The 20428-nt window shown below is 39.5% G+C and overlaps 1 protein-coding gene across 3 annotated transcripts in view; it reads left to right on the top strand.

Moving 5' to 3' along the window:
• LOC118214578 (protocadherin-9) overlaps positions 1–20428 on the top strand; it is a 223577-nt gene that overhangs the window by 127985 nt on the left and 75164 nt on the right. For 2 of the 3 annotated variants that reach the window (XM_035394659.1, XM_035394658.1), the window contains one exon: positions 15997–16198. In XM_035394659.1, the coding sequence (XP_035250550.1) occupies positions 15997–16198 (202 nt within the window). The remainder of the gene's footprint in view (positions 1–15996; positions 16199–20428) is intronic. The other variant, XM_035394661.1, reaches the window with a different exon arrangement.

The following is a 20428-nucleotide window of genomic DNA, read 5'->3' as shown; positions in this document are numbered from 1 at the left end:
ACAGAAGCCTGATTCTGTGCAGCCAGTGTTTCGGCCTGCGGTGTTTCTGTGTCATTTAAAAGCAGTTTCAGTTTAATAGTTAATTAGAAAGCTTGGGAAGCTTTATGCATGAAAACAAAAAAAAAAACACGTCTGGCTATCTGCCACCCTGCTCTCCCTCTGTGCCAACCCCTCCTCCTCAAGCCCCCTTCCCACCCCACCCCCGAGGCACCCTCACTGGTCCCAAATAAAGATTTAGGCAGTTCTACACTAAGCTTGACACAGGGTGCCTGGCAACCAAACAAATGTAAAGGTCGGGCTAATTCCTATTTTCCAGATGATTAGCTCCCACAAAAATAATTGTTGGTTAGATCATTGACCATAAAATTAATTATTAGGGCTGAAATTAATTGTTTTACTTTTTTTTTCTTTTTTCACAACCAGTCTTTTTTTAAGGACGGTTTGTTTCCCGTTTTACAATGGTTGAAAGTGCTGGCCTTTGGGTTCCTGGTATATGTAGCGTTTTATTAGGCAGCAGCGTTGTGCTCAAGGCTGAGAATTTGAGGCAATGGCTGGAACGTGGTGTGTAATTTACCCATAAGTAACATTATAAATGATGCCCTTTGGCCAACTGTAGATTTATTATGGCTTTGTATGAGAAATGATGCTTGTAGTTTGCAGTACATTCTGTGTTAATAGCTAGGCCAAATAAAATATCTTATGCAATTCCAATTATAAATGGGGAAAAAATTGGGTAGGCTGGCATTTTGGTAAAAGTTGCTACTGCTTGTACTGCTTGCAGAGTTCCAGGATTAAATTATTTGTTGATTTAATTAATATCAGCTTTGATTAAAAATAAATGTAAATGTAATATGGATGGCAACATGATAATAACAGCAGCCAAGATTCAATCAACATTTACTCAATTAACAGCCAATGTTATTTTGTTAAGTTTTAAAAATGACAAAATTAACAAGCCAAGTGTGTTGGTAAAATAAAGATTTTAAAAGAAAATTTTTAAAAAATGTTAAAATTTAAAAACTAACCCTTGCATTTATTTTTAAGTAAAACATAAGGACAAGGGTTAATCTAATCCAGGCCATAATATGCAGCCATGGAAACTGTGAAAATGCTAGAAGGCCCTTTGAGTTTCTTTCCATCCCTGTTTGCTAGGCCAGCTCATTCTCTGGCGATATGAACAAATTTGAGAAATCTAAGAACCCATCTGTCTTCAACTGCAGGTTTCTTTTAACATAGTGTAAACTATCCTTCACTTGTTCTTCATAGTCATCAATGAATCATAAATTATCACTTTAAGTGTTATTTCATGTCATAAAAAGCATGCCTACAGTGAGGCATTTCATTAACTAAGAAACATCATTCAGACTTCATGCATGTGTTTGTCACAGGTTCAGAAATGTAATATAAGTAATGACTTGATACAAGTCTTATGGGCCACGTTGATATTAAACTCGGTCCTTATTTGTGCATTTGCCTTTCGAATGTGAGTATGTTGTCAAAATGAGAGGTTTTAGACAGGAAGGATCGTGATTTGAACCAATGAGCCACAGCCGGGTCAAGCATATGGATCATTCCATATCCTCACAGCAGCTTTTGGACATGAATGTGACATGTAAACAGCCTGTTCTCTGCACATCAGCAAGGGTGGCGGGGGTGACATTTGGTGGCGGCATCAGTCTCACATCCAAATGCATTTGCGTCGCCCTTTCACATTTCATGAAAAAACCCCTTTTGTAAACAGATAACCATCTGCTGGAGAGCCTGCGCAGTCTGTTTTCTCCCCCAATCATCCTGCTCTGTACGCCACGCAGGCATGTTTTAATAAACAGTTTAGCATGGATCCCTGTCCGTCCCATTCAAATTCAACATCACGCCAACACAGGGGCAGTGTTTGGACCTCTCACATATTGCATATTAATCTGTGCTCTGTATCCTCCAAATGGGGGAGAAAAAAAACACAAATATTAATCTCTTCCAAGATTTGAAGCAAAATGTCCCTACTGTAGAAGCACTATATTTTAGAAGATTTTAGAATATATATATTATGTTAAACATGTTACCCTTTAAAAATAAGTAATACCCCTTGAAGAATTAAGATAATCCACCGCTCAGAAATGATAATATTCCTATGCATCACTGATGCCAGATAGGAGAAAATTAAAAAATCCTGGCATCAAACAAAGATCTGCACTTTCAGCAATTGCCAAAATGGCTTAAAAATGTGATGGTATTGAATAAAGTGCATTTATTTGAAAGTCAAGGTTAATTTAAGGACAAATGTGGACTGAATCCATTATTTAGTTTGGAACCCATTTCATTGTGCCTCTCCATAGAAAAGGTTGCCCTACTGATCTGAAATCATTTGATTTTGTTTGTTTTTCCTGGAAGAGAACCGTCTTGCGCAGTGACCTACATAACTTTCATTTAATCTGCATATTAAGCAACGCATTGATATATCCAGATACTTCTACAACAGAAATCCGGGTTTAGTGCCTTAAGCAAGGGTACCACAGCTGTGCCTCTTGGGGAGTGAACTTGCAATCTCTGGGTGAAAGGACCCCAGTTCCACAACTGCTGTTCCAAACTGCCACCTGCCTGTAGGTACATAGATGCACAATGTGGTAGGGCATGGCTGATCTTTCAAAATGTGCTTTTGTAAGATACAGAGTAGGCTACAGTATACTAAAATCAATGCTGAATGAAACTATTGTGTAAGTCTCTATTATACCCACATATAATTAGGTATAAACATCAGAGGCTAAGAGAGACTTGCACTTTAAATGAAGCATGTGCCAGCCAGCCACCGGTGCTTTTTCACTCCGTAGTCCACCAGATGAGCTGTGTTGTCATTGCGCCAGATGACTGCATTACTTATGAAGCTGTCACACTCAGATTCTGTATACCTGACTGACCAGAGGAGATTACACATGTGCGACCTAGCCAAAGAACGCCTCCTGAATGAGCCGTCTCTTCTGACCAATCATATTCTCTTTGGGAACGTGGCAATTGCACATCCCTTTGGGACTCCAAGCCAATCATGTGCTGTCCATCGGGGCTCCCGGCCAATAACACACTGTCCTTTGGTGTTGCCGGCCCATATTCAGCACTCGCATGACTGGAAGTGATACCCATTGGTGCATGACTGCATGGGCTAGGGTTTTACCTGAATGTGCCACCCAGCCGCCAAAAAAGGCCTCCTCCTGACATTAAATAAGAATGGCTCTCATGACACAAATCAAATAAAGACTCTCCCACCCTCATCTTCACTGAAATGGGATAATAAGCAGCAGATGCATGTTCAGTGTCTTTGAACATCTCATTTAAAAAAAGAGCATATTGGTCAAAATAAATAATGTAAACATAAGTGCTTGTGGAGGAGCCGTTTCATCCTTATGTGGCACGTTTGATGTTGGGAAAGCAGATAGACATGCTGAGAGAAGTTTCAAATGGAGAAGCGTATGGCTCCCATTTACATGTTTATCTCGAAAGCGAACATGATCATAGATGAGCAAATAAGCTTTATTTCAGTGTGATAAAAGAGAAAAAAAAACATAAATATTCCCCTCTTTGTATATTGGTTTGGGGAAATTTACTAGAATAGACTCTGCAATGTATTTACCACTACACAAGAACATGTCTTATACTTGAAGTAAAAGTCCACATTGGCCAATCATACATTTACTTAGTATACTGTACACATGGTCGCAAAGGAAAAATGTTGATTGGTTTGGACTTGCTCATTTTACTAAAATTCAAGATCTGTAATCTGTGCACACAGCAAAATGACCGTTTATGGGGCTAATACGATTATCTGTCTATTCTATATGGAAATGCACATTGTAGTCATTTGACTGCAATGTAAAGTGAATATCAATTGAATGAGCTTTCTTAAATACTTACAGTGGGGCAGCCTGAATTTTACAGATTATTATTATTATTATTACTTTGCATTATTATGTGTTTGATATAGAATTTCACCCTGATGTTAAACAGTGGTATGATGTCTTTCTTCAACCAAACAAAAATCGCGTAGTCCCCTACTCACAGCCCACATAACCTTACTTCTTCCCCATGAATTCAATATTTGATATTTCTTAATGGAAGTGCTCTCAAACCATCCAAACATGCACGACGCAAATAAGAAGGCTGCCAACTACAGACGCGGGCTTTCTTTTGGTCCTGAAGTCACACACCACAGAAACTTCAAACAGAATAGTTCAAACCGAGGCATTTGGTAAACACCATCATAGCAAGCGCATAGGATATGCTAGTGATCAAAATGCACCCGTTAGATCTCAACTACTGTGTCAATGCAACTACCTTGGCATTTGCAACGGGCCGCATAACTTGTCGGCATTTCAAATCCTTCATCACCCTACTCTGATTTCGTGCACTGCAGAGTGTCAACTCACATCAGATCCGCGCCATAAGAAGCCCAAACCTTCGCTTTCCAGTAATGCATGAGTTCGTCACCGACTTTAAGCAACGTTTGGCTTTCCAAATTCGTTCATTATTAGCATCATTGGTAACGTCAATACATGAATTATAGCAATGCTGGGGGTTCCCACGGTAGCCTGAAATTTAAACCCGAGCCCACGCCAGAAATTAAGTAGAAATTTCATATTTCATCAAAAGGCTACGGTGTAAATGAGCAAAGCCGCGCCACGGAGCAGGAGAAGTCGCAAGGTGTGCTGCGGCTCCTTACGGATTTCACAGTGCTTTCCAGACCTGCGTCTCGGCTCGTGTCCGTTCACATTAGTCCATTGAAGTGCGCTTGAGAGCTGGAAGGGGACTGCACCGTGCAGATTGATTTGGCATCCAGGAGGTATGGCATTATGCAGATGTTTTCCCCTGAAGCCTGTTTATCATTTTATGATGAAAAAGAAAGAAAGACAGCAGACGGAGCACCAGATAGTAAAAGTTAATGTTTTATTTTTGCGACGTTTCTTCTTACTGACATATGCAGAGAAGACGAGGATTTTTTCCCCCCGTGCTGTTATACCTATCTCATGGCACAATTTCACAATGGTTGATTTTCAGTGATTTCGAAAATATATATCTTTGAATTGTGTTGTTTAGCTTAGCCTGTCAGATGTATCATATTTCTTTATTTTCTTTATTAAAGAAGCATGCCCTGGTTTAAAAAAAAAAAAAAAAAAAAAAAAAACACTGGCACATTGGTTTAAAATGCAGTGTCAATAGTGATTGTACGAAACTCTCATAATTTGTTTAGGATCATGATTTTACTGTGGGCAACAGTGTTTAGATCAAAGAAGGAAAGTGTAATGCAGTGGCGTAAATGAACAGTGTAAAACATTAGCGTTCATGTGCTGTGCGCATGCGTGTATGTGTGTGAAACCCCCCGGACAGGTAGACGTGTGTGTTATAGGCACAGACAGACGTTGATAACAGAAATGAAATATTTTACATGGAAATGTAATCATGGTAAAGGCAGATGAGAAAGCAAACAAAGCCTTCCCAAGACACACTGAGGCAACTGCAATATTCAAATTGACCAATAGATGGTGCACAGTCTTTGGTGCTGAGAATTACTGTGTGTGCGCTTCATATAATTAATGTGCTTATGACAATGTGTTAAATTGTGTGTATGTGTGTCTGTGTTTGTGTGTGTGTCTGTGTCTGTGTGTGTGTGTGTGTGTGTGGGTGTGTGTGTGAGAGAGAGAAAGAACTTACAAGCATTGATTTAGTTGAATGACACACATCCGGCTGCTTTTAGAACGGTTTTTGAAGTGGTTGCCTGCACTCTATGTGACACTGACAAAGCTTTGATAAAATAAGCAGTTCTTATTTTCATAGGATGATCTTTGAGAAAGAATCCGAGCTAGATATCTGAATATGAGATGATTACGCTGTATCATTGGCCATTATTAAACCAACAAGTCGGCCTATTTCGCTGGGGACAGAGGAAGGCTTACAGAGAGGTGACAGTCCTGCTCCTCTTACATCAACTTCAACTCACTCCACTCCATTGCATGTCTTACACTAACCCCAGACCACTCTACTGCATCTTACACCAGCCCAAGACCACTCTACTGGATCTTACACCAGCCCCAGACCACTCTACTGCATGTCTTACACCAGCCCCAGACCACTCTACTGCATCTTACACCAGCCTCAGACCACTCTACTGCATGTCTTACACCAGCCCCAGACCACTCTACTGCATCTTACACCAGCCCCAGACCACTCTACTGCATGTCTTACACCACCCCTAGACCACTCTACTGCATCTTACACCAGCCCCAGACCACTCTACTGCATCTTACGCCAGCCCCAGACCACTCTACTGCATCTTACACCAGCCCCAGACCACTCTACTGCATGTCTTACACCAGCCCCAGACCACTCTACTGCATCTTACACCAGTCCCAAACCATTCTATTGCATTACAGCAGATATTGTGGGTGTGTATGTGTGGTGTGGTAGTGTTGAGATGGACTGCCTGCATAAAAGCAGAATATGAAGTGCACTGGTTCCTGCTTGAGTTCTCAGTGCATTTGGGGAAAGGAGACGCGAGGGACACAGACCCACTACATCTCCCTGCGGGTTTCTGGCCGCCGCACAAACAGATTATTTGTCGGAGCTGCGATGCCGAATTGCTGTGGTTTGCAGTGTAGCAGTTGGTATCGCGTGAAGTCAAAGCAGAGGCGATTTCAGTTCTCCTAGGAAACAGTCCAGGAGCCAATGCCATGCTGAGATGAGAGGCCAGCTGGCATGGAAATATTGCTGCGAACCACCAGCGCTGAACTGGTTTCCTCATTTCAAGTTTACATCTCTGGAATTTAGCAGATTCCATTATCCAGCACAATTTACACACCTCTCTCTCTCTCTCTCTCTATCTCTCTCTCTCTCTCTCTCTCTCTCTCTGTCTCTCTCTCTCTCTCTCTCTCTCTCTCTCTCTCTCTCTCTCTCCATAATAGATGACTAGAAATATCAAAAAGTTTTCCCCTTTAAATTATCCATTATTATTTATGGTTTATTTATTCTGCAGAGGTTTGTATCCAAAGTGACTAACAAGGCCATCATAGCAAGGTGCATTAAATGCATTTCATTGGAACAGCAGGATAAATAGGGACATGGACACAGCACAGTCCATACCAGTATATCTGCATTCAGTTGAAAACCACAGCTAAAGTGGAAGCATCAAACAACAAGAGCAACTGTACTTTCAGCTCCAGATAAAAGAACAATGATATTGTTGAAATGTAGTCAAATTTCAAGGTTAATTTGTAATCAGTTGAACTTGTGTGTGAGTGTGTGGGATGCAACACGAAAACAAACCGCACAGGGACAAATCATACATAAATGATGTGGTATTAGAGCTTGAATTAGAAGACACTGGTATCGACATCGATAATATTTATTGATTGTGATGTCAGACTGTCCTGGGATTATATTTAATTCTAAAAGAGCAACTGGAATGAATTGTGTATAGCCCAATACTGACCTATTAGATCATAGATTCCTTATATATTTAATCTGCCGCCAAATAAGAACCTGTAAGAGATGCATACTTCTGTCATACTGTCCTATGCACAGTCCTGACAGATTAGCCTACCTGTGAGTGCTGTGCTACGCTGCATTGGTGTGATCAGGTTCTGTTCACATGGAGTACAAAAACAAGTCAACAGCAGCCTGAGTGATGGTGGAAAGGGTGACCAGTACTTTGCATGGACTGTGCATTGATAATCCTGAAGCAGATGTTGCAGGCTTTTTGTTTCTTCTCATCACTGAAAAAACAGTATCTTGATCATTACTATTGCCTGAATAATAATGACTCTTTATTGCTTTTGCATGTGCTGAGCTCTCATTAATCCCTTTTTAATTTGATTAGCTGACATATAATTAAATAAGACTTGCTGTTTAATAATACGCTTTCAATTTAATATTCAGTTTTTTGGGGGCTGCATGCCTCTGCCAGTGGTCCTTGTGAGGAGAACCCTGTGCTAAGCATTAAGTCATTAATGTCAGCGTGTGCAGGTATGCTGTGATGATCACAGAGTCATTAATGGGATAGTGTGCAGGTATGCTGTGATAATCACAGAGTCATTAATGGGAGAGTGTGCATGTATGCTGTGATAATCACAGAGTCATTAATGGGATAGTGTGCAGGTATGCTGTGATAATCACAGAGTCATTAATGGGAGAGTGTGCAGGTATGCTGTGATAATCACAGAGTCATTAATGGGATAGTGTGCAGGTATGCTGTGATAATCACAGAGTCATTAATGGGAGAGTGTGCATGTATGCTGTGATAATCACAGAGTCATTAATGGGAGAGTGTGCAGGTATGCTGTGATGATCACAGAGTCATTAATGGGAGAGTGTGCAGGTATGCTGTGATGATCACTAAGTCATTAATGGGAGAGTGTGCAGGTATGCTGTGATAATCACAGAGTCATTAATGGGATAGTGTGCAGGTATGCTGTGATAATCACTAAGTCATTAATGGGAGAGTGTGCAGGTATGCTGTGATAATCACAGAGTCATTAATGGGAGAGTGTGCAGGTATGCTGTGATGATCACAGAGTCATTAATGGGATAGTGTGCAGGTATGCTGTGATAATCACAGAGTCATTAATGGCAGCATGCACTGGAATTATATGCCTAACCCTGTGCTTGAGTGTTTCAAGCATGGTTGGCCATTGAACAATGGCAGTAAAAAAACAGCCCTATAGCTACTCTGCTAGTAGTAGAGGTAGAAATAGCAAATATGGGCAGGGAAGTGCGCTTGAATTTCCGGCTGTTGCTGTACTCTAGCAAGGTACTTCACCTGAACTGTTGAGTAAAATATCCAGGACATGAATGGAGTGGAATGGAATGGATGAATAATAATGAATGTATATAATAATACATTTCCCATGCATTCTCATCCATGGCAAGGTACAGATTATTAGGAAATACAGCACATAATTACTATATAAGTAGTCAAATGAATAAATACTATATAAAGGCATATGCTAAAATGGAAACACAGAGAAAAGTCAAAAGCACACATTCTGTTACCTGTGTCAGAATATCACCCAGACAGTTTCTGCATGGCTATCACACTTAGATTAAACTTGTGCTACAAACATATATAAAACTAGGAATAAAAGCTTCCTATTCTAAATTGCACAGCCAGGAAAACATTGGCTGTGTTTTCAAGCAGCAGCATCTAACGACAGACACTGAAAATGCGTGTTCCCATATTTAATAGAGGAGCAGTCTATGCACTGAAGCATGGCGCAGGCATGCTCTTTTTACATGCGCTGAACAGAAAGCATATCTGGTCGGTTACAAAGCGAAAACAAGCTGGTAATGAGTGGTGACAACCATGATAAGCCATGATATCATGTAAATTGGCAGTGGCGATGACTTAAGCCGGTCTTATGCTAATACTTTTCCAAGTGACTGCTGGGCACAGAGATCCGCTCGCTTGAAAGCCCTGTCAGATATCCTTATAATTGAACATGGTTTAAATAAATCTTCTGGCACTGTGTTTCATTTAAATGATAACGGTTATTATGTGATATGTTTCCCAATCATCCACTTTTCTGATGGTTTGCAGAAACAGAACTGAAGCCGGTGTGATATAGAGTTTTGTGGAGATCTTGCTATAGACTTTCAGGTATTTTGGTCTTGCGTTATCATGGGTGAAATAGGAAAGATCGGAAACACGGGTATAATTCTGCATACAGGAATTGTGTACACACACACACAGACACACAAACACACACACAGACAGACACACACACACACACGCACATATGTACAAACCTACACAGTAAAATTCCCGTTGTTAATCCAACACTTAATCGATAGCATTTGGTCCCACATTCCAGAGTGGGACCAAATGTTATCTGTTTAGAGTTGAAGTAACACTGTTTGAGTTTAATTAACACTGGACATTTTACTGTGTAGACATTCAAACTATGTGATTAAGCATATTTGAGGATATGCATAAATGTATATTGTTACATCTCTAGTGTATGGTGTGTGTGTGTATGTGTGTGTCATACAGAAAATATATACACAGATCATATGTGGGCAGAAACATATATGTACTTCTGATTTTTTTCTCCTTTTACATAGAGGAGAAAGGGCTGATCATTTAACCAACCCTTTCTACTCATTTTTACTTTAATATTTCCAAGGTCAGCTCTGCCCCTTAGAACTTACAACAGCAAGATAATAATATTGTACTCCCTGCTTGTACATATTTACTAAATTACATGATAACTATTGATATATTTTACTCACTTAGACATAGGCATTTTGCCTTATTGAGCATGGAACAGTGCAGATGAAGAGATAGCATTCCTTCATTGCACATGGGTTGGATTGTGTGAATAATCAGGTGAAGCTGCTTATTTGGTGGTCAGATGTAAAGCCACAGTTTTGGAGGGAATTTGACTTGGACATGGAGATTAACTATAGGCGGCTGCCTTGGTTTATCATCTCATCTGAAGGAAAGTTCCTTCAGTCCTGTACAGTTGCTTCATCATTGTGCATCGGCATTAGATTCTCAGGAGGTTCTCCACCCAAGTACAAACCAAACCCAGCACTTATGTTCAACAGGTTCACATATGAAGGTTACAGGGAGCTATTTATTCTGGCATCAAGCTCTCTGCTCCTGGTGTCCCACCACTATGGACTCCTGGTCACAGTCAGCTAATGACATCAGCTTACAAATAAATGCAAGTGCAATATGGCATGCTCAGGCAATGAAACAGTATGACTTTATGATCATGGGTTATTAGGTAAGGCATAAAACGACAAAGGACAGCTTTAAAATAAGGATAATAATTCAACATGTCTTCCTAAGTAATCCATGCTGAAATGTAAACTATTATATGTGGCTAGATCTGCTCATGTCAATCCAGAAAGGTCATTGAGTGACACAACTGATCTCTTTATAAATCTTTTTTTAATTTAAATAAATTTGAATTTAATCTCACCAGAATGTGTAGTAAATGTATCTAGCTGAAGTATTATTTAAAAAAAAATTAAAAAAAAAAACATTCCAAATCCAACCACGTTAGCAAGTTACTGTTCTACATCGTTAGCAAGTAGATGTGTTCTACATCTAACAGATGATGCTCTTTAGATGTCTTTGTAGCAGAAGGGGTTGAGAAGTCATGTGAATTGGTTTCAATTTTAAATGTGTCAACTAAGAAGCTTAGCTAGCAATGTGCGTGCACTGACATTAGTCAAGAAAGATTAGAGGAAAGTTGTCAGTGTCTCATGTGAAGACATTTTCTCACATGTGAGGTTGAAAGAGTTTGCATATGGGAGGCACTGATGGTACCATGCATGCAGTGACTGCATTCACATAAGATCCTATTTGCTAATGGGATAAGTAGCTAGCTAGAAGCTTTTGAATTAAGACAAAGAGAGTATCACTTGCATTTTATCATCTGGAAATTGGGGTTTAGATTTAGCCCATGAGCCTTTGCCCTGTATTTCTGACTTAGGGCTGCTAGCCTAGGTTATGTCACTGCTGCTCATATGTTCATGTGGATGCAGTTATGTTCTCTCGCACCGTATGCATTCTGAAAAAGAGCATCTGCTATGTCAATGTAAGTTAAGTTGATGCATTGTTCCCATTACTTTGTACGGAGCCATTTTTATTTTCTAAGAGTAAATCCCCCCGCCCATACCAATGTACATTTCTGATGCTGGTAAATGACCAATGAATAACCTCATCTTGACAGATACAGCTCAAATGTACCTTGGTGCTTAGTACTTAGTAATACATTTTTGTTATTACATAGATGCTCTGACAGGTGCTTAGAATGTAGATAATGGGCACAGATTGCTGCCTTGGATATATAGTTTGGCACAGGATGTTCCTTTATGCCCAGTAAGACCTATTCCATTCAGGATATAGCAATCAGTCTATCTTCGGTCCTCTGGCATTCAGCGAACTGAAGCCAAAAAATAAGCCATCTTGGGTAAGGGCACATCATGTCATGAGAAACGGCCTCACTGACTGACAGCTTGATAAAAGATTTTGGGTGAGAGGTTGGTGAATACATTCAAAGGAGAGCAAAGACAGATAATGGGAATTTAGGAGCGTGATTATCTTGTGTGGCTGCAGCAGGCGGGGGAAGACATAAACTTGGCTGCCTTCCTTCAATCACATCTCACCTTCATTGGGAAGCAAGTCAAACAAGTCATCAGTTACTCTTAGCTCTTAGCTCAGGACAACCCTCTACAAAAGCTTAACAAACACACAGTCACTGTTCCCAATAGAAAAAAAAGTCCTGGCGGATTTAATTTAAAATGAAGGCAGCATGCACCCAATCAAGATTGACATTCGGTGGGCAGGATTTAATAGTCTGAGAGTCAGTATTAAGAAGACAGATATGGAATTAAATCACATATACAACTAAGACACCATGTATAATGTAGTTATCAACATATGTGATGAAAATACTTGTGTATAGATGGAACGTTTTCTGCAAGCATCACAAAATATTTTTTCTTTGTAGTTTTGACTTCTTGCTTTTAATTGGTTAATAGCACAGTGATTTGTTAATTAGTCACAAACTTTAATGAGCCTCAGTTAGGCAGTCTCCCCTTGCGTTTTTGCAGGAACATGCCAGAAATACATATGCGTGCAGAAAATAGCGTACATATCAACCTCTAAGGCACGCTGCGTTGCTATCAGAAGATAATGGTTCTTAATTACTCTAATTATCTCTGAGCCACTGTGAGTGCTGTGTGAATCCCGAGATGCTTTTTCTTTTTGGTGTTTGCTGCTGTTCTGCAGTCACAGAGGAAGCAGCATCCTTTGGTGAATCCACCCCTGAGGGCTAGGGACTGAGCAGAGTTTGATATAAACCATTTTGGCCTGCATTAAGGGACACATTCAGTCCCACTCAGTGTTTTTTTTTTTTTTTTTTTTTTTTTTCTCGTTAAAGAAGCAAATCCTTCAATACACTTCTTTTTAGATCAAGTGGAGTTCATGTTGTTTGAGTAATATAAAAAAGCAACCAGGTTACCTGGAATTTTTGTTGATAGATTTTGGGTTGGTCAGTGCTGCTTGAATTAACTACTGTGAGTAAGTTTATTCTCCAGTTCTCTTCTTCTGGGGTAAAGGCAAATTTTGTGGTAGAAACTTGGGTTCACTTACAGTAAACAGTAATTGTACCTCTGCTGCAAAAAAGTACCCAAAAATATTTGGATTTTGATTATTTATTTTTGGGATGAATCATGTGTCTGCATTGCATTTCTAACTTTAAGGTAATTGTACTTAAGCTTGCATTAAAGTTAATAAAGACTGTCTGTGATAGATGTATGGCACTACAGAAGGTCTGGAGTAAAACTGTAAAGTTTTATAGTTTTTCTAATCTTCAAAAAACTGCATTGTTTTTGTTCAAATTGAATTTCAAATGTGCACAAAGCATATTTTCATGGTGGGAGTCTTTCTTGTTGAATGTCATTTGGTTGGTGAAATGCTTTAAGTGATATGATGAGATAATTAGCATTTCCCTGAAATTGAGTGACCTTTACTTCTGCCAGTAATTACAGTATGCCTGCTGCACTTCTGTTCTCAGACAGAATTGCTTCACTCTCAAAAGGCTAGCAAGTTGCTTATGAACTTATGAAATATCATCAAGATTTCAGGGTTGATTCTAAAAATTAAAAGGAGAGAATAATGAAGTCAAATTGTGCCCAAACGCATGAATTATATGCATTTCTAGAAAGATTGACTTTTTAAAATGTTTTTCATCTCATGTTAAAGTGCAGTACAGAATCAGATATAAAATAATTATGTATCATTTGATGAAATTGAGCACATTGAGTTATGACTGTTTGAATAATCTGCTTTTGTGAAACACATTGGCTTTAAAAATTTTATTAGGAATTTAGCCCTTCTATCATCATAAAATGGAGCCTCAAGCCAGAAAATTGTTCTTTTTGTGTAGTTCCTAACTCACTGCATGTTATGATATTAAATAGGATTGGTTGTGCATCTTTAAACTGTAAATTCATTAAAAAAAATATGAAAGACATAACTTAAGTTCAACCTTTCATTTATCTCTAAAACCTTATCCTTTTTCATACTTCCAGTTCTATCATTACTTTTTGCATGACTCCCCCATCATCATATAACTTCAAAACATTGACAACTGCTCTCCCATTTGAAATACACCAATAATGCTTCAGTGTGTGCCCCTACATTTTGATAGCCCTCATCTACAGGTACTTACTTGCCAGGTAACCACCCCACAATACCTTGCTTACGAATGAGAAAAAAATGGCTGCCTGCTGTCGCTTGTGTCTGCACACAAACTGATTTTGTATCTTCAAGTTACAGATAACAAATTTTGTTCTGTTCCAAGTTTGTCAAGTGGTATGTAAGAAAATAATATGGGTAATTATTTGCTATATAAAACAGAACCTAGTTCAGCCTACTGTATATTTAAGAAATTGAACAGTTAACTATACTGTGTAGCCATAAAAAAAAAATTAAAAAAATTAGAAATCCCAATGTGTTCCTTTATGTAGCCAACAAATCTGATTAGTTAGCCACTTGGTAGCATTAACCAAGTCCGGTCGCTTCCCAAACTTTCAGAGGAACCACCACGATTTCAATCTGCCTGTATTTTAGTGGCAGCAGTTGCTGCTACATAACCCATGTGTGAAGGATCAGACCAAGATTTGCCTTCTTCTAATTCAGATTCTTAGTCATTTTTAGGAAACAAAAAACACATCTGACAGCATGGATCCTACTTGTGCAAATCTTTAGGATATACAATACATCTGTGAGAATTTGTTTTTCAGTTGTTTTTTGTGTCAGGAATGAGTAGATTTGGCAATATTGTTTTAATGACTGCTGACATTTCTTTGGGTGAAAAAAAATCCATTGCTTTGGTGATCTTTAAGCAAGTGGTTAGAATTGCATATCCAAATACCACAGAACCCTTGGAAGATAATACAAATAAATAAATAAATCTTAATCATGCAAATAAATGAGCAAGCGATAGGCTGGCACATGAAGAAATGCATCTCACAAATATTTCAGTGAAATATTTAGCAGTGATGCTCAAAGTGTGGGGACAGATTTCCTATCGATTAAATATCAAATCAAGCAAAGATGGGCTAAATATCCTGTCCACTTCACAATATAATGCAAGTAATCCTAAACTATTTCCCATCTGAAATAGCTGTGTGCTTTGTTGATTGAGCCATCTATCAATAATATATAAATAATATAAAGTCACATGGGGAAACTGTTAAGATCCTAATGTGATGTTCATTTATATTTCAAAAAATTTTGGGGTGATTCATAGGAGGAGGTTTGGAATGTTTGGAGCGCAGACCAAAGGCAAAGCTGAGTTTCTGAAAATGAATTCTGCTTAAGCGTGTCAGAAAACTATGCCAAAACCCAAATTAAGTGAGTGGGGGCTGTTCTCAGAAAGTGAAGGGTGAGCTGTGATCCCCCCAGATGTCATCATCAAATATGTTCCATTGGAAAGAATTTCCCCCCAAAAGAAGGAAAGCAATTTGCATGTGCCACACGAGACTGCCTTCCATGAAAGAAGGCAAGAACGTAGGCGGAGCACCATCATGGTTGCGACCAAATGGAGTTGGCTCATGAAAAGCCATCTAATAAAATAAATTATCATATAATCACTGTATCTGCACCTGCCCTCATTTAAATTTCAGTTTTTCTACCTATTCTGTGTCAGTGGTTTTGACTTTTTTTATTTCCATTTTTTATTTTACTGGTGCATATCACTTTTTTCATCAGGTACATTAAACTGAGATGTGGATTTCATCAACACTTATCCTTAACTTTGATTTAAAAATTCAATGAAAGTTCTTTCACCACCAATATACCAAAGCCACCAAAGCGAACATTTGGCTCTGAGTCAGATCTGAAGATGACTTCTGATGGGACCCAGGTCTGGGTTTCGGTTGTGCCCTTACCGAGAGGAGGACTAACGGGGGTGTGTTCTGTCCTCTCGCTCTTGGTTCTAGTCGCAGCGGCGCGTTACGTTCCACCTGCCTGACGGCTCTCAGGAGAGCTGCAGTGACAGCGGGCTGGGCGATCAGGAGCCAGCGTGCAGTGGGAATCTCCTCTCACACCCTCTCCCTCTGGTTCAGCCGCAGGAGGACTTCTACCAACAGGCCTCCCCCGACAAGAGGACCGAAGCCGACGGCAACTCCGACCCCAACTCCGGTGAGTGCTCACAACCCGTTTCCTGTTTATCGATTCGTCTGACCCGGCCCCCCTCTCCCTCCCACCCACACCCTGCTCCAGATGCTACTCTGGACAGGGAAAGAGAAGGAGACACAGCACTATAAATGTGGCTGGGTTTTTGTCACGGAAGTTGTGGGTGTCACGCATTTTTTGATTTTTGCCATTTTTCGGCAGATCCAACACTTTTTCTCTCTTTTTTTGCCACTTCCGCTATTTAGTGCTTTCTGTGATTTATGTATTTATTTTTTCATCAGTTTTGGATGATTATTCTCAATATTTTCAGATAACCTACAGTGTGATTTCTGTAGGCCCAGGCATTTTAGGCATATTGCCAAATGATGGGGAAAAAAGTGCCACAACGCATACACATTCTGGAATGTGCATGATTCTCATCCTTGTCAGTTGCTGCAATCCAGTATTTCTTGGCCCCTGTCAACATTGCTGATGCCAGGCACTCCTTCACCGTTATGGTAACATTGTCAGTGACTACAGGTGCTACATCAAATACTTAAACCTCATTATGTACATGTTGTACCAAAACAAACTATAAATAAATAAAAATGGACACATCTTAACCCTGTTTTATTATGTTAGTAATGCAATTTGAGCATGCTGCGTTTCCAAAAAAGTATGTGAATTTAAAGGCAAAAAGGCACTCTTTCTTTGTGTAATGGACTGAAGCAATTAAGTGCACCAGCCTATCAATGCAATACTTGTATTTGGTCCTAGCAGCAACTGCCTTCTCATTTTTTTGAAGCACTTGCTGTTGCTACAGTGGTGCATGTTATTTCAGTTGTTTCCCACTGTTGTGCTTGAGATCTTCTAATTAACCTAATTTAATAATTTCAGTAATTTAATAACACTGTGATTTATTCAGATTTTTTTTTTTTTTTTTTCAGTTTTCAACAAGTTTACAATAGGTTTGCCATGACTTCTCTGTGACATTGCCAATATTTTCCTTGACAAACAACCAGCCTTAATCATATATGAACACTACCATTTCACCCATTTAGGTCTATTTTTTTCATTCACCAATTCCACCTTTTTTAGTCTATTCATCCTATCCCTTCTGACCAAACTGAAAATGTTGTTTCCCCAATCTTGCCACTTGCCCTCACCAAACAAAACGTCATTGCCATTGACGTTCCTTGTGTTCCGCACACCCAGAAGGAGCTGATACCTCATCCACCACCCCACAAACACACACACACACACACACACACACACACCTCTAAATATCACTGTCTCCCATGATACACTGCTGTATTGGACTGCGTTGTAAGTAATGCCAGGACAAATGATGTAATTAAGAACAAAGGAGAGGGCCACCTCTGGCATGCTGCACATGTTCACAAAGACTACGCTGTAGATTAAAGGGCTCCAGCGCCCCTCAGTCACAGCCCTTTAGGAGCAGAGCGTGGTGCTGGGTGCGCCCCTTCCCTGCGAGGGGTGATGATCCATCGAAAGAAAGTCCTTTCATTTGTGTGAACTCTTGGGAGAGAGAAAGAGAAACTATTTTTTGCCTCTACTGGAGATACCTGCTCTTTGTAACAGATCATTTGGCTTGGCTTGAGACCATATTAAACCCCAGAAATCTTTATCCGTGAAAAAACATCCATTTGGTTTCAGTCGACTGGAGACATAAAAGTCAATATGAGGAAGACAGTAAGAGCATGTTTAGAGATGTCGGAGTGATTGTTACCGGCAAATGTCTGCACACTGAGGAGAAGCAGATCTGGAGCACCATCGGGTTGCAATTACATACAGTGAACTCCATAATGTTTGAGACAAAGACATATTTTGATTTGGCTCTGTATGCCACAATTCTAGATTTGTAATCTAGAAATTCACATGTGGTAAATAAATTACAGCAATTTTTATACAAGGCCTGTATTACAGCCATCTTCAGCTCCTGCTTGTTTCCGTTGCTAGTTGCTTTACATGAATCTAAATCTGCACTTTAACCATATGTGTTTGATTGCAGATCTAAAATTATGAAGTATTGAGCCAAATCAAGAAACAAATGTCTTTGTTCTGAACATTATGGAGCTCACTGTATGTTAAAGGCAGCATGTGCAGAACATACATTTGCCATGGAATTTCTGTTTGTTTTTATTTTTTTCTCGTGAAACATTATGTCTGTATCAGTTGTGCACCTGGTGCATTTGCCCCACATTTCTTTAATCTTCTGCCGGGTTCATGGCAGAATGCAAGCTGCTTTTAGTCGTGCAACACAAATAAGAAACACAACTGTATGGGGCGGGCAATTCCATTCCTGGAGAGCCACTGTGTATTTATGTTTATTTTCCAGCAATTTCCCTGGCTCAGGTAGCTAATTAGCTGGAGCCAACACGCCAATACCTTCCTCTTGTGGATTATATAGATTACATCACACTTTACCATTTCATATAGGGACACAAAACATCCATCAACTGGCATTCAAGAAATGTATCAAGATTGCAACAAGCGGGGGTTTATTCAAAAATGGTGTGCATATGTGGCAATGAAATGTGGCATAATATTTAAGATGTTCTACAGTGTAAATATGCAGTAGTTTTTAATATTAAAGCGTTTCCTTGTTCAAAGAGATTTGCACGGGGAATGCACAAGCAATTGCTTCTCTGTCAGAGCAGCATATACTGATTTAGAGAGACAACACTAAAGCTAAGCCAAGATAAATTTAATATATGCATTTGTACATAATTTCTCCCAGATCTTGAAGTTCATACCGAAGGCATTGTAGGCAAAGCTTGCTGTTTTTACGTACATGAATTGTCAAATCTAAATAGCATTTCAAGAAGGATATTAATTGTGACATGCTTTTCCGGGTGATCGGGTGTACATAACACCATGTACAGTATAACGGACTTCTATATCCTGACGTTATACAGGATAAGGGGGACTGCTAAATAAGTAAATAAACAAAAATTTGGAATTACAACTTTCACCACTCAAGTTCTCACTTTGTCATTAAGTCTGACTTCATGAGGACTTAATGATCTCACCTGTAAACAAGTGATTATTGTACATTCTACAGGAGAGCCAGTGACTATTTACACCCTATAGACCACACAGTACTACAGTAGTGATAGTTACTATCTAGAGCCTATAGGCCACAATGTACTACAGGTAACAACTAGCACTTACTATAACTGCTGTCAGCTTGTACGCATAAACCAACAGACAATATCCAACCTCCGACCACCAACCTTACCCTTGGTGGGATGAGGCCAGGGGTGCTCCCCTACTACAGATCATGGTCCTCTTTGCCGCACATCGTCACCCAATGACAAGTCCAAGCTTGAATCTGCATCTGTACAACAGCTTACAGAGCAGCTGTACTTTTCAGAGATTTTTCCTGGGAAATGGAAACCTGTATGGAGAATCTCGATCAGTTTGACGCAGGCCATTGTCTTTAATTATCAGAATTCCCAGTGAATTTATTTTTCTGGGAAAATTACCACAACTCATCCCAAATGCAGCCATGTGCTGTACATTTGCATGGCTATAAATATGTGCAGTCACCAAATATAGCACTGACTAAAATTATTCAGAAAGATAATTTTTCCTCAAGCATGTTTGTATACCTGGAAAAGACTGGGCGACAAACTGTCTAAACTGGATAATTCACGATGTAAACAGACTAAGCTAAAAGTGGATGTGTGGTCTATTCATATACATATTTACTCTATCATGGTGTGTAAAATACAGCATCACATTTACAAACCAATGCAGACTTTTTGCAGTAATTTAGTCCACGTTAAGAGGTTCTTTGTCTGCCTGCACAAACTACACGTGCTGCAGTCCTGCTGCTCCATGTGAGTGTAATTGGTGGACTGCGGAGTGAAAAGAAATGGGGCTGAGATCACATGCTTTCTGAACAGAGAGGTTTTGTAGAGGAGGTGGCAGCCACAGACTCAGCTTGCAAATACAAATGGGCATTTCAAAATCTTACATACTGTATATACGCTGCTATGATCATCTCATGAAAAATGTACTGTCATAATTAACTGGGGGAAAGCTCTAAAGGGAAATGTAGATTTGAGATTGATTTGCTCTGAGAATATAATCTGAGTTGATCTTCGTGAAAGTGTGTAATAATTCTAACAAGTCAACTCATAATCTTTTGACAATAAGGTAGACGCAGCCGATTTATTCGTTTATTTTGCCCCAGAGGAATTACATTTGGAAACTACAGCAGTGTGCCCA

The sequence above is a fragment of the Anguilla anguilla genome, chromosome 15 (genome assembly GCF_013347855.1).
Source record: "Anguilla anguilla isolate fAngAng1 chromosome 15, fAngAng1.pri, whole genome shotgun sequence".
In the NCBI taxonomy this organism is placed as follows: Eukaryota; Metazoa; Chordata; class Actinopteri; order Anguilliformes; family Anguillidae; genus Anguilla; species Anguilla anguilla.
This window is presented reverse-complemented; position numbering and strand designations above follow the sequence as displayed.